General features: G+C 47.9%; 2 protein-coding genes and 1 long non-coding RNA gene across 4 annotated transcripts in view; 2 read left to right on the top strand and 1 right to left on the bottom strand.

The window, feature by feature from the left end:
* Positions 1-460: 460 nt before the first annotated feature.
* GPX1 (glutathione peroxidase 1) lies at positions 461-1410 on the top strand. Its single transcript, XM_071439795.1, has 2 exons — positions 461-718; positions 817-1410. The coding sequence occupies exons 1-2, from the start codon at positions 476-478 to the stop codon at positions 1165-1167; spliced, it is 594 nt and encodes a 197-aa protein (XP_071295896.1). The 5' UTR covers positions 461-475; the 3' UTR covers positions 1168-1410.
* Positions 1411-2625: 1215 nt separating this feature from the next.
* LOC139595939 (uncharacterized) lies at positions 2626-5594 on the bottom strand. Its single transcript, XR_011681187.1, has 2 exons — positions 4783-5594; positions 2626-3673 (listed from the first exon to the last, which is right to left on the bottom strand). It is a non-coding gene; the product is annotated as an uncharacterized lncRNA (long non-coding RNA).
* A 73-nt stretch (positions 5595-5667) lies between these two features.
* Positions 5668-14024, top strand: part of USP4 (ubiquitin specific peptidase 4) — a 33100-nt gene continuing 24743 nt past the window's right edge. For both annotated transcript variants that reach the window (XM_071439784.1, XM_071439783.1), the window contains exons 1-6: positions 5668-5852; positions 5970-6127; positions 6375-6505; positions 9956-10082; positions 11585-11730; positions 11914-11975. In XM_071439784.1, the coding sequence (XP_071295885.1) occupies positions 5746-5852; positions 5970-6127; positions 6375-6505; positions 9956-10082; positions 11585-11730; positions 11914-11975 (731 nt within the window). In that variant the 5' untranslated portion in view covers positions 5668-5745. The remainder of the gene's footprint in view (positions 5853-5969; positions 6128-6374; positions 6506-9955; positions 10083-11584; positions 11731-11913; positions 11976-14024) is intronic.

The following is a 14024-nucleotide window of genomic DNA, read 5'->3' as shown; positions in this document are numbered from 1 at the left end:
TATTTGTGAGACTCTTGTCAAACTTTCATCTTTCCCATTCCTGATGCGCAAACTGCAGGTGTTTATCTCCCCAAGGCCATGTTCAGTGGCAGTGGTGTCCTCGGAGAATGCTGCAGCCCTGGTGACACACTGTGCGGGTGGCCTGTCACTACGAAGGCTGGACCATTCTGTGTTTTGCTGCTTTTCCAAAGCGTTTCTGAGGAACGGTAACACTTCCCTGTTAGCTGTGGGTTTTAACGCCACCCCGCTCTGCGCATTTCACTGATGGAAGCCCCCACGCCCTCCAGAGCAGGCCCGGCCGCCTGTCCGCGCCCCGCCGAGCCCGGGAGCTGCGGGCGGTGCCGCGGGGGCGATGTCCGGGCGGGGCAGCGCTGGGGAGCGGCGCGGGGCGGGGCCGGAGGCGGCTCCCGGCGGGACGGGGCGGGCGGAGCGAGGCGGCGGCGGGAGCGGAGCCGCTCCCTCAGCATTGCGCACCATGGCGGCGGCAGGAGCGGGCGGGCGTGTGGCGGGGCTGGCGGAGCTGTCGGCGAAGCCCCTGGGCGCGGCGAAGCCGCTGTCGCTGGGCTCGCTGAAGGGCAAGGTGCTGCTGGTGGTCAATGTGGCGTCGCTCTGAGGCACGACCAAGCGCGATTTCCTGCAGCTCAACGAGCTGCAGCAGCGCTATGGCCCCCGCGGGCTCCAGGTCCTCGGCTTCCCCTGCAACCAGTTCGGTCACCAGGTAGGGCGGGTGGCGGCGCCGGGGAGCGGGGCTGAGCCGTCCCCCCGGCCGGGCTCTCACGGGCCGTGCTCGGGACGATTTTACCTTTGTTTCCTTAGGAAAACTGCACCAACGAAGAAATCCTTCCCATGCTCGAGCACGTTCGTCCTGGCAGCGGCTTCAAGCCCAATTTCATGATGTTCGAGAAGTGCGAGGTGAACGGGAAGGACGCGCACCCTCTGTTCACCTTCCTGAAAGAGGCGCTGCCCTTCCCGCACGACGACCCCTCGTCGCTGATGACCAACCCGCAGTACATCATCTGGTCCCCGGTCTGCCGCAATGACATCTCCTGGAACTTCGAGAAGTTCCTCATTGGCCCCGACGGCGTCCCCTTCAAACGCTACAGCCGGCATTTCGAAACCATCAAGATCCAGGACGACATTGAGTTGCTTCTGCAGAAGGTTGCCTAGAAAGTTCTCTGCCCTTTGCCCTTGCTGTTGGCTGTTTTTGTTGCAGGGAGCCGCTGCTTTGGCAGAAATCCCAATGTCTCGTGCAGATTTTGCTTGTGACGGTGCATCTTCCAAATCCTTGAAGTGTGCCTGATGTTTTCAAAAGTTGCACGGGAATGTTTGGGAAGGTATGCCAGGCCAAGCGGCTGTGAGTTTCAGTAGTTCACTGTGATTCTCTGAATAAAAATTGTGTAGTTTCTTTAAGGCTGTGGCTTGATAAATCTGGGTGAGTTGGGTAAAACGTGGTGGGTCTGTTACCTGTTCATCAGCCCATGTGGGTGCTCACAGGGGCAGACTTGGAGCACTCGAGCACAGCCGTGCAGTCAGGCTGAACTAAACGGAGAGCATGAGCTCTGCAAGCTGTGAATCAGTACCATGTCCTGCCCCATGTGTAACAAGCCTGGCAGAGCGGGAGGGCGGTGGGGAACAAACAGACCTTGCCCCAGTGCTCACTGGGCCTCCCTTAAGGCTTCAGTGCAGAGGGAACACACTGGAATGTGGCCGGGGGGTGATTTTACCCTGGCTGAATCCCCAGTGTTGCTACCAGCAACAGCCCACAACAGGCTGATAACTGCTAGGGCAGGGAGATGAGCGATTCTGCAGCCTGGGGGGACCTAGACCAGGAGCAGCACCCACTGTCCCTCCCCTTGTCCCTGAGCCACTGCCCCCTCACTGGCTCTACCCCATTTTGCATCAGTGGTGGCCCAGCACAGATCCTCATGTGCTTGCCCAGTCCTCCATGAGACCGAAGCACCTTTGTGCATCCCCAGCACCTCACGATGCAGGGAATCATGTGACAAACCAGTTTATTCATGTTCCCAGTGCAATACCACCCCATTCAACCACCTGGCCCATGGGAACTGTGCCTTGCCTCAGTGTCCTTGTTTCCCTTTGGGCACAGGAATTGCATATGATACTCCCAAGTGCAGATCTGCCAGGAAATATTTCCTTTTTCTTTTCACTTCTTCCATAACAGTTTTTTGACTCCTGGCAACCACGGAGCTGAGAAGTACTTAATGAGAAGTTGCTACAATTGTACCCAATGATCTTAATGGTTCTATGATTCAGTAATAATTCTGACATATCGGCCCTGCTCAGCAATCCTGGTTTTACAGGCTGCTGCTAAATGACTGAAATTATGATTGGTTTCCCATGGGAAATCATGAGCCTCTGCCAAATTTCACCTGCCATCCTTCTGCCCAGCAGCTCAACTCCTTCTACAGGAAAATGTTCACTCCTCCAATTGCTCTGTCAGCACATTTTCATTGCAAGCCACTCCTCACAAGGCCTTGTAGCACCACGCATAAACTTGGTGTGGGACTGAGGAATCCTAACCCAGACTAAAAACTTGGGCTCTCCAAGGGAAGGCATAATGCTTTCAAGCATTCATGCATGTTTTCATAATAAAAACACTCAGGATTTGAGGGTTTGGTAGGGTTTCATTCTTGTTTGTAGCTTTTCACTTCACAAATTCACAGTTGCTTTGTTACTGTACCAAGGATCCGTCAAGATTGAGGAGAGACTGGGTAAACCTTCCAACCAGCACCACCCTGCTTGCTGCTACCCCTGAGTCATCGAGCTTTGAACTCGGATTGCACAATCCTCACCGGGGGATTTCTTAAATCCCAGAACAGCTTCATAGAAAAAAACAGGATGTTTTCAGCAGCTATTGAAGGCTTGCAGCAGATGATGCATGGTGTAGGGGATTATTTTTTCAGTTAGTTCTACTTCCTTCATTAATGCAGGATGTTGAAATAGGTGGAAAGTACAGGGGATCAGGAGCAGCAGAAACCTAGGGCACTGAAAATCTTTCTCAACGTGAGCTGTGGCACTTCCTCATTCCTGACTCACCAAACTTGAGCGTTTGAGTGGGGCCTCCTCTGTTCCTAACCAGCCTCTGGCTCTGGCCAAGGCCGGCAGGGAGCAGAGCCCAACACCTGCTGCAGCTCCATCATGCCGAAAAAAGGTCTCTTGCACCTTGCATTGTGCTTATTCTGTGCCTATGGCCAAGGGATTTATTTACCTTCTGACTGCTGGGGCTGTGCTAGCAGAAAAACAAAGCAACAGCTCCAGCTGTGCCAGAAGCAGCACAGTGACATGATTCCAGGACCAAAATGAGCCATGCCAGCAGGAAAACGAACAATCCCAGTGTAGGCACACCAGCAGGAACTTTGCAGTGTGGCTGAAATCTGCCCAGCCTTGTTATTCCCAGTCTCATTTCAGCATTCCCTGGAGCAGCTGGCTCTGAGGTCCAGTGGGCTGCAGCACAGAGGGCACTGGCTGGAGCTCCCTGGCAGTGACAGGGACAGTGGAGCATGGTCCCCACACAGGCTCTCACCCCAAACCTTGGCTGGTGTTGTGATCAGAGGAGGTGAACATTTCACCACAGGCAGCAGCTCTGTACTGAGGGGAGGCATGAAGAATCCCAGGCAATTCTTCAGGGATTATAAATCAGCCAGTTCTATTTCTGTAATTCCAGAGAGAAACAGACTGACTCAGAGGGCAACCTTAAAATAAATACTACTTTAGCAAAATTGGCTGCTTCTGTGGCTTGAGGAAGTTGTCCTTTCAACATCTCCTGTCTGTCACATATACACTCCTACACAACACTTTAATTGCAAACACTTAATCCCTCTGTTAGTGTTCCTGTTTTTCCATTCTTCTGCACATCAAAGTTTCATATATTCTCTCCTTCCTAGAAAGTGTTTGTCCCCTACTTGTCCCCCCTCCCAGTGGTTCTTCCCCCCTTTAGCTGCTGATAGTGGCGGCTAACTTCTTAAATACTTAAACAAGTTCAAATATTTGAAGCTGTCAGGAGTGTTAACTAGTTCAAAAAAAATTATCCTTCCTGGCCCTTTCTCCCTCACCCAGATTCCCTAGTGTTCTGCCCACCAAACCCTGGGCTATCTGCTGAAATCCTGGCTGATGAGATGTGGTGTTCAGAAGTGTCTACTCAACAGAAGTGCCATCAGCCTGAGTCTGAGATCTTTCTTACTCAGCCTGTACAAGGCTCTTTCTGCTATTTAAATTCCCTTTCTCCTCAGCAGCTTTCAGTCTGTGTTTGATCATTGCCATCATAAGGCAGGCTGGGAACACCTGCCCCAGTCGTGTGGTACTGAGGGGGCTTTGCTGCTGTCAGTGCCACTTTCACACCCATGGGGATGAGCTGGAGATCAGGACAGAAGTCCATGGCTGAAAGGAAAGTGCTTGAGGAGCCTGGAGAACACAGACACCTCTGTCTACAGTGAAACTGGAACAATGTAATTTTCTTGCACTGAATCAGAAAGGCCCGAATTAAACCATTTAATTGTTTACCACACTTTCTATGAGGAGTCAGTAATTCATTAGCAGAGTGAGGTCAGCCACCAAGCACTATCTCAGAATAGCTGACTCATTTTAAAAACACACCCAGCCTTGCCATAATAGGGTGTGTTAGAGCCCGAAGGGGCCCTGCCCTCTGAGAAAAACTGAAGTAACAACACTCAACTCTTACTGGAAGGAGAAAATGGTTCTTTCAGTGTTAACTGAATGGAATTGCCCTGCTGTCAGGAAGATAAAAGGCTTTTATCACGTTACCCTGGTTGCTGCAGCAGTGCCAAGCTGGCAGAGCCCACCTGCCCACGGTGCTGCCAGAAGGCTCCTGGCACAGGCAGCCACAGCACCCCCGCCTTTTTTCACATAATATAAAGGGATTTCTTTGGTGCATCCGTTTAAGGCAGATTTTTTGAATTCTTCCCAAGAGCCCTCCTTCTCAAGGACAGGACATGGTACTCGAAGGATCAATGCTGGAGTCTCCTGGAGCAGCTCTCTCCTGAGACAGTGCCCAGCCTCCCGAGCATTCCCCAGTCGGTCTCACACACCCGTTCTCCCGCTTACTCCCACAACAATTTGAAGTCAAACGCCCTCACCAGTGTGCCCCACGTCAGAAAATGAAGCGTCTAAAACTGAAACCACAGTCCAACCAAATGGTTCTGCCACCAGTTTTGACAGAGAGAGAGAAAAATAAAATCTTTATGAAGAGCTAAAGATTTCAGCTTGGGTTCGATCTCTACTGAGCCATAATTCAGAGAGGAGATTCTTGCTGAGACAGTGAAGTACACGGTGTCTGGAGCCCAGAGCAGCGGGCTGGCAGCTTTGGGGAAGGCTGGGCTGGTGCTGCCGCGGAGGCGGAAGGGAGCACAGTGTTCGCAGAAGTGTTTTTATCTGAGCACTCAAAGAGGCTGGCCCGGGAGCCCTCTCGACCACGAAGCTCCCTCGGGGACAAGGTCTATCCCCGCGGGAGGAGTGCTCCTGCTCCCCGGGCTCCCCCTGCAGCCCCAGTACGGGCGCTCAGCTCAGCGCAGCACCCACCCCACCCTCCCAAGCGCCCTCACGGTGCCGTCGCAAGATGGCGGCCGCCGCCATAGGGCGCGCGGCCCCGCCCACCCCGTCACGGAGCGCGCGCGGGCGGGGCGGGTCCCTCCCACTCGCCCAGCGCGTGCCCGCCCGCGCGCTCGCGCGCGCTCCGACCTCCGCCCGCGCCGGGTCTCGCGCACGGACATGGCGGCGGCCGCGGCCGGCGGGGAACGGGCCCGGCCGGACCCGGCGGAGCAGCGGGCCGAGCTGGGGCCGCTCCTGGCTACGGCCCTCCGGCCCGGCGAGTCCTGGTGAGCACACCCGCGCTTCCCCTCCCTGCCCGTCCCCCTCCCCTACGGGCGGCGGGGCCTGCGGGCCGGGCCGCGCCGCCGCTGAGGGGCCGCGCCGGGCGGTGCCGTGTGTTGCAGGTACCTGGTGGAGAGCCGGTGGTTCAAGCAATGGAAGAAGTACGTGGGCTTCGACAGTTGGGACATGTTCGGCGCCGGCGATCCCAACCTCTTCCCGGGCCCCGTCGACAACGCGGGCCTGTTCCCGGGGCCCATCGACAACTCGGGCCTGTTCGGCGGTGAGTGCTGCGGGAAGCGGGGCCGCGGCTCGGGCTCGGCCGGGAACTTCCCCGCGCTGCTTTCGCTTTCGGAGCCGGGCGCTGCAGAGGGCGCGCGGCCGCACCGCCCTGGGCGTGAGGGGACCGGCCCGGCTCTGCCTCCCCGGGAGCGCTGCTGTTCCTCGGTGTCCCGGCAGTACGTGTGTGGCTCTGGAGAAGGAAAGGCGCTGATTGATGCCCTGCTCTCCGCCGTCTGTCTCCCTTTTAGATCCGCAAACTCAGAGTTTGAAAGAACACCTCATTGATGAGCTGGATTACGTGCTGGTGCCCACCGAAGCCTGGAACAAACTAGTAGCGTGGTACGGCTGTATAGACGGACAGCAGCCTATTGTAAGGAAAGTAAGTATGGCTGAATCAACTTCTCCTCTTGGTTTCATTTTTTGATCTCCATCAAGCGTAAACGGTTTATTTTGCCAGATGTCAGCTAAGACAGGATTCTCAGTAGCTCTTTGGAGATAATAACGTCATATCTTTTTGCCTTGTCTGAAAGAACAACTTGCTTGTACTTCAGCCAAAATGCCTGAATGTTCAGGGGTTCTGAGTTGATGGTTTATCTGCAACAAGAACCCTCAACCTTGTTCAGGTTATGATTCTTTGGACTAGTACAGTGCTTTTATATTGCATGGAATAGTGTGTACTTTGTGGACAAGTATAAGTTGTTGGTCAAACTAGTTTATCTTCCAGGACAGAATGAGTCTTTTAGTACAGATGGATTAGGGGCTTCCTTTGGAGTGTAGGGTGATTCTTATTTTCTCTTCCAAAATGGTGTGATTCTAAAATCTTTATAAAGAGATGGATATATGGTTTGGTTCTGTTAGTCATGTTTTTGGTTGACAAATGCAGTCAGGTATGCATTCTGAATACATAACCTGTTCTGTAGGGTGAAATTGACAAGTGTTTGTTTTCATTTTGTTTGGGGTTTTTTTTTTGGTTGGTTGTTTTTTTTGGAAAGTGTATAGGTAAAAGGTTTTTTGTTTTTATTTTAGTTTTAACCAATTGTACTGACTAAATTGAGCAATGCCACTGTGTGGGGCTCATTAAGGAACTAATCACTACACCAAGTGTTGACATAATGGATGGAATTAGCATCACTTATGTTTAAGCAGCACTGTGTTGTGAGTATGGGTTACTTCAAGGTGTGCAAGACCTAGCTAAGTGTGGCACCAGAAGGGAAGTAAGATCAGGAAGTGCTGGAATGTTGTCATTCAGTGTGGGCTAGAAATTGCAGGGAGTAAGAAATTCTGATGTCTTCAGGACTGGTGAGTTAACCCAGGATCACCTGGTTACCTCAGGTTCACTCAGCTGAGTCGACAGAACTCCCATGGAAGCAAGAAGCAGGAGAGGAGAAAATAATTACAGCATGTAAAGGAGATGTGGTTTTAGAGAAACATGTAACATCTTGAGGGATTGCAGGTGTGTGCTGAGGGGGAGAACTGGTGCTGTTAGTGATCAGTGCCTCTCCAAGTGAGGGAGCTTTCCTTCCTGAGCTGGCTGATTGCTGTCACAAAACCTGGCATGTCATTGCACACTCCCTTTTCTGAAAAATGTGAAATCTGACAGGAGATTTGGGAGTTATTGGGGAAACCTTGGGCTTAACTTGCATGAGCCTTCTTTTGTTGTGGTGTCTGATGCTGTTTTCAGTGGTGCAATTACCAAGGGGGTAGAGCTCAGAGCTTGTGCTGATTTACAGACCTAACATGCCAGGTTATTCTGGGTCTAGTTAAGAGTAAATTTTTCAAGTTTTGAATTGCTATGAAACTGACAGTCTCTGTTGTTAACCTGATAACTGAAGGGGGTTTTTATATTTAAGAAGATGCTAAAATATAGCAGTATAGTAGGTTTGTGGGACATAACAGCATCTTACAAAAATCCAGTAGGTCAGTGAGACACAGAAGCTGCACTGCAGCACCTGAGTAGGATGTGGGCAGGATCTGGTTACAGTATTCCCCAGATAGCATTAAAAGTCAAGCACTTAGACTTGTGGTCCTTGAGTGCCTTAAGACTTCCTAAAGATGGATCAACTATAATTAATACATAAAAATATCCATAAAAGTAGGATCTGGGAAGTGAATTACAGCCATCTTTATGGTTTTAAAAGATATTTCTTCCATCTCTGTGTTTGATGATCAGAGCCAAGTACAGGAGGATTAGACTTGATTTATTTGTGGTTCAGCTTCTTTTGATAGTCTCAGACCATATTTTTGGGCAGTCATCTATAGAGTCCTGTGGGAAGGTTTATTACTGTGCTTCCTCAGCAGCTGAGTTGTGCTGAGATTGCTGTGCAGTGGCATGACATGAGCTGTACTTTGGCAGAGAACAAGGAAGCTGGTCAGATGCAGTTTAAAAGACATCTGCAGGTGATTAGAGACTCCATTCCTCCATCCTAATGGACACAATGATCTGATCAGGAACTTCTTGGAAAGAGTTCTTTTCTTTTCTGAATACGGCTCTTCTTTGTTTCTAACTACAGAATACTGGAGAACAGGAAGTCATGTTTAGTGACATTTATTCTGAAAAATAAATGGAAAACTTTTGACTTAGTTTTTTTCCTTTCCTAAAAACAAGTCTGCTCTGCCTGTCAAGAAGCTGTTTAAACAGGGAGCTTTAATTTCTGTTGTAACAGCAAAGTACTGAAGAGCTTTCCAAATGTGTTTGTTATTTATTTACCTTTAAAGCACCTTGCATGTCTAATACAACCTTCTAAAAGCAACAATCCTCAGAAGATGGAAGCATAATTTAGTGGAATTGTCACTATATGTCTAGGTCTTAATTCTTGGTTTCTTTCCAAAGCTGGGTAGTTTTTTTCTGTAATATGTTAGATCATACCAAGTCTGGTGTCACAGGAATAGAATGAATTATTTCAGTTGGAAGGGACTTAATCATCTGGTCCAACTGCCTGACCAATTCAGGTCTGACTGAAAGTTAAAGCAAATTAAGGGCATTGTCCAAATGCCTCTCACTGTTACTCTTAAAAATTATGCCAGCTTTTTCAAGGAAATATGTTCTCATTTTCAGAAGCTTTGTAGCTGCCAAGCACTCTGGAGAGAATTGAGGTGTGGGGTTTTCTTTTTTTTCTTGTTCTTCCTATTACATTGCACTTGTCTCATAACTGGCCTGTGAAATGTGCTTTTCTTTCTGGCATAATGTGTTTTATGATCTGTAGGTGAAGAATGGTGTCCAGTTTTATGGAAGATTTTTAAAAAATACGCTGCAAGCTAGTGTCATGAGTAAATGTACCTATTGGAATATTCTCTCAGATGCAAAATTGATTTGAAAGGTACTCTGAAATAAAGCAGTGTCATCCAAACAACTTCAGAGGTACTTTTCTGTTCTTGCTAGGAGAGAGTATTGAGGCAGGTTCTGTGTACTGTGCAGAAAAATAATTAATGCTTTGGCTTGCTCTCTTCTGGTAGAAGAGATTTTTTTCCACTGTTCCAGCCTGATTTAATTATTTTATAAAACTTAACCAAAGACTAGAGATAAAAGGTAATTTTCTTCTAGAATGCTTTGTGTTATCAAGTATTTTTCATGAGTGGTTAGCTGACACTATCAGTTCAGCTGTGATATGGATCTCTGGAACTTTGCATTGTGGAAGGAAAGCACTGGGATTTCCCATTTTAAAAACCAAACAACCCCCCCAAACAAGCTGGTGGCTGAATCTAGGAGCAATCAGTGTTCAGTTTATGGCTTGACTCTCATTACTCCAAAAGGCTCAGAGCATTTAGAACTGTGTGCTTCAGAGGAGTGCTCAGTGTTGCAGCTTTGTGTTGCCTCGTTCCCTGTGTGCAGGTGGTGGAGTATGGGCTCTTTGTGAAGCACTATAAGGTCGAGGTTTATCTCCTGGAGCTGAAGCTGTGCGAGAGCAGCGATCCCGACAATGTCATCAGCTGCCACTTCAGCAAGGCAGATACTGTTGGTAAGTAGTTCTCTGATAGATAAAGCTGTGCTCTGAGGCTGTCTCAGGAGATAATCTCTGCCCTCCAGAACCTCCAGACTGGAGCAAATCTGACTTTTCTCTCTCTCTCTCTCATTGCTATATTTTTCACATGTTGAAATGCTGAATGTCAGCTGTCCTGTATCTACAGTACTAAACTGAAGAAAGCATCTGTTGTGATATGACACTGGCCAAATGCCAGGCACCCTCAAAAAGTGCTCACTCACCCTCCCCTGCCACAGCTGGGCAGAGGAGAGAAGAAAATTAATGAAGCATTAATCAGTTGAGATAAGGACTGGGAGAAAACACTGCAAGGGCAAAACAGGCTCAACTTAGGGGTATAAAGTGAGTTTATTACTATCAGAATCACAGGAGGATAATGAGAAGTAAAAATAAGCCCTTAAAAACACCTTTTCTTCCCCCAGCCCCTCCCTCCTTCCCACCAACAGGGCATGGGGGTTTGGTCAGTTTATCATCTGAGGTTTTCTTCTGCTGCTCCAGGAGAGGAACCCTTCCCCTGTGGGGCCGTGGGGTCCCTCCCATGGGTGACAGCTCTCCATGACCTTCTCTGGTGTGGGTCCAATCTCATGAGCAGCAGTCCTCCCAAAACTGCTGCAATGTGTGTCTCTCTTCCCACGGGGTGCAGTCCTCCAAGGACAGGCTGCTCCAGCCTGGAAGCAGGGCCTTCTCTCACCACTGGGTCTCCCACTGGATCACAGCCTCCTCCAGGCATGGTGGGTGGATCTCCGTGGATCCCCATGGGCTGCAGGGCTCAGCTGCTTCACCCTGGTCTCACCACAGCCTGCAGAGGAATCTCAGTTCTGGCACCTGCAGCACCTCCTCCCCCTCCTTCTCCACTGACCTTGGTGTCTCCATGTTGTTTCCCTCACATGTTCTCACCTCCTCCACTTTTCTGACTAGGAAACAACTGTGTGCAGTTTATTTTGATTTTCTCCTTAAATATGTAATCACAGAGTCATTACCACCCTCTCTAACTGGCCCAGCCTTGGCCAGCAGCATGTCCATGTTCAGAGCCATCAGGGATTGGCTCTGCTGGACATGGTGGAAGCTTCCAGCAGCTCCTCACAGGAGCCACCTCTGTGGCCTGTCCCACTACCAAAGAGCAGGCCATGCAAAACCAGCACAGCATCTTTATGGGCAGCTTGACAGTAGTAACTGAAAACTTGAGCCTCTGTTTTCTGATGAAGAGAAGTTGGCCTTTGGGCAGAAAGTTCTCAGTGTTCTGCATGTTACTGGTTTGAGGGCTTGACAGGCAAATACATGACTGAAAACAAAAGTTTTTCATTTTTTCAGCCTTAATATTTGACAAACTACATGAGCAATTATAACTTCCATAATACATTTTCTGCTTGAAGGATCTTGAAGGATAAGTGATGTACTTCCTTGCTGAAAGAATGTCTTAGTGTTTTTCCAAAAGCACTCATGTTTTAGGAATTTTGTTGTTTTTACTTTCTCCTGAACAGCTACCATTGAGAAAGAAATGAGAAAACTATTCAATATCCCAGCTGAGAAGGAAACCAGGCTATGGAACAGATACATGAGTAACACTTATGAGCAGCTCAGCAAGCTGGATAGCACAGTGCAAGATGCAGGGCTCTATCAGGGCCAGGTAAGGGGCATAACTTTTACTCTCTCTTTTTTTTTTTTGTGTCATGCAGTGCTTTTGCTGATGTGTATTTTTTTCACTTGCTTTTATGTACTTTGAGCAAACATTGACAATGGGATTTGCTAATGCTTTTGCAAAATGTGTAACAGACTTGCAGTTACCTTTATTACCTGCACTCTCTTTCAGGTTGTTTTAATAGAAGTGAAAAATGAAGATGGCACGTGGCCTGGACAGCATTGCCTGGCAAAGTAAGCAAGCATGTTCTAAAGGTTTCTGTTATTTTGTGCAGCTTGTTTGCTAGGCTTTAGTGACCACATGTTCTCTCTGAAAGCCTGGTTATCACTGGCTGTTGTAGCTTGCTTTGTTTTGGTTATTTTGAAGGAGAGAAAAATCTCAAATATAAACATTCTTCAGCGGTTCTGCTGCTGGTTTCTTTTCTTAGCAAGAGTGTGTTTTAAAGCCTGTTTCAAACAGGTTGTATAAGGATTAAATAGCTTAGGGTTTTTATAGTGCTTAGAAGGCAAAAGTGCTATTTGTGTTGAGCTAGTGTGCTTAAAAAGCTACCTCTGCACACGGCACAGTGAAATAAATAATCTCTCCTTTGCTGTTGGAGAACAGAAAGGATCTTGGAATGTATTCCCAAACCTGCCAGTAGTGAATGCTCAGAGTTCTAGTAGGTCCCCCTTAAAAAGGGTATAGAAATAGGTGACCAACACCCCTCCCACAAAAGACAATTACAGAAGCCTGTAAATGTGACACAGATTGCCTCAGTGCTCTCTGATTTAGAGAAGAGGTAATTGCAGGGCTTGGTGAAATATGATGTGTATAGAGTGAATGGTGTAGAATGGAAGTTGCAATGATAAGGAACTGCTCATATCAAGTCCTGCTACAGAAAGTAGAATTTGATGACTTCCCCTGTCTGATGCCTACTTGGTGCCATTCCAGAGGCCATCAGACTTGATATTGAGAAAGAAAATGCTTTTCTGTACAATACAGTTCACTTACAGAACTTGATGCCAAGTGATCTCATTTGAAATCAAGATACACTAGTGTTAAACTTGAAGAATTGATTAGATAGGTCAGCAAAACCTCTTCTGAACCAGTGCTTTGAGAGATGATACTTACTACACTGAAATTTCTATAGAATTGCCATGTGAAAAGCAACTAAACATTCATATCATGTACCTGGTTGAAGTCAGTATGGGAGAGGCAGCTGTGCAAGACCAGCCATAACCTTTTGTTTCTACATGAAGCAAAGCTAAAAAGGAGCTGTGTAGCATTCTCAGGCCTCACAGTAGTCCTTTGTCAGCAGCTACTTTGATATGTAAAGGCTTTGATTTTGACCTCTAGTGATAGATAAATGAAAGTGGGAATTGGTATGTAGATTACTATTGTCTAATGACATAAAAATACTTACTTATTATAGCATGAAACTTGTGAAAATGACTTGATGCTTATAATGGTGGCTGAAAGAAGTGTATTAAGTGATACAAGGATTATTATATGTTCTTTTGTGCTTTGTCTTGTGCTTCGTCCTATCTCAGACAAGATTTTGCTTTAGTGTTCTATTTCTCAGCTCCAGAAAATACATGGGGATCTTAATATTTGGAGCTTTGTTTTTCCTGGGCTGCACCAGTTTATTACTGAAAGCTTATGAGGGAGTTTTTCCTGAATTTAGAGTTTTGATGACATCAACCAAACAGAATGTAGAGCTCCCTGCTGTTTATAGAGAAATGGAGAGCACCTGCATAACTGCCCAAGTGCCAGGAGAGGTTCTGGCAGGCTGGGAGTTCATATCCTTCCTACTCAGAGGGTGGCTGCAAAGTGACCATGGGCTGGGTGGTTCTGTGTCATCAGGATTTTTCCTCACCATTTGCTGCTTGTCAGAGGCACTGGCCCCCTAGCAGAGGAAATAGCTTTTCCACAGGTTTGGCAGCTGTCCTTGTGTTTCCCCAGCCATCAATCTGGCTGACATTTTACAGGAAAAATGCTCTTAAACTCCACAGCAGTCCTTGGGTGGTATATTCAGCCTGTGCTTGGCCACTGCTGTGGGTAAAGAACAAAATAGTTTCTCCTTACTGTAGTTTGAAACTGCTTTTACTTCTGGACAAAGTTTCAGAAGGGGGAATGGATTTTACTTATTCTAGGAATTTCAAAATTAAAGGCATACTTTGTTTCTGAAGGGAGATTATATCAATGGCTCTGTGGAATTTAGTACTCTTAAATTGTTACTTACAGGACTCCCAAATTAAGTCCTGAACTAGCAGAATTCCATTTCAGCCCTAGCACACTTTTTT

This window comes from Agelaius tricolor, unplaced genomic scaffold, assembly GCF_023055355.1.
Source record: "Agelaius tricolor isolate 1412-34295 unplaced genomic scaffold, bAgeTri1.0.p SCAF_14, whole genome shotgun sequence".
Taxonomy (NCBI): Eukaryota; Metazoa; Chordata; class Aves; order Passeriformes; family Icteridae; genus Agelaius; species Agelaius tricolor.
The sequence above is the reverse complement of the archived record's forward strand: the minus strand, read 5'-3'. Positions and strand labels throughout refer to the sequence as shown.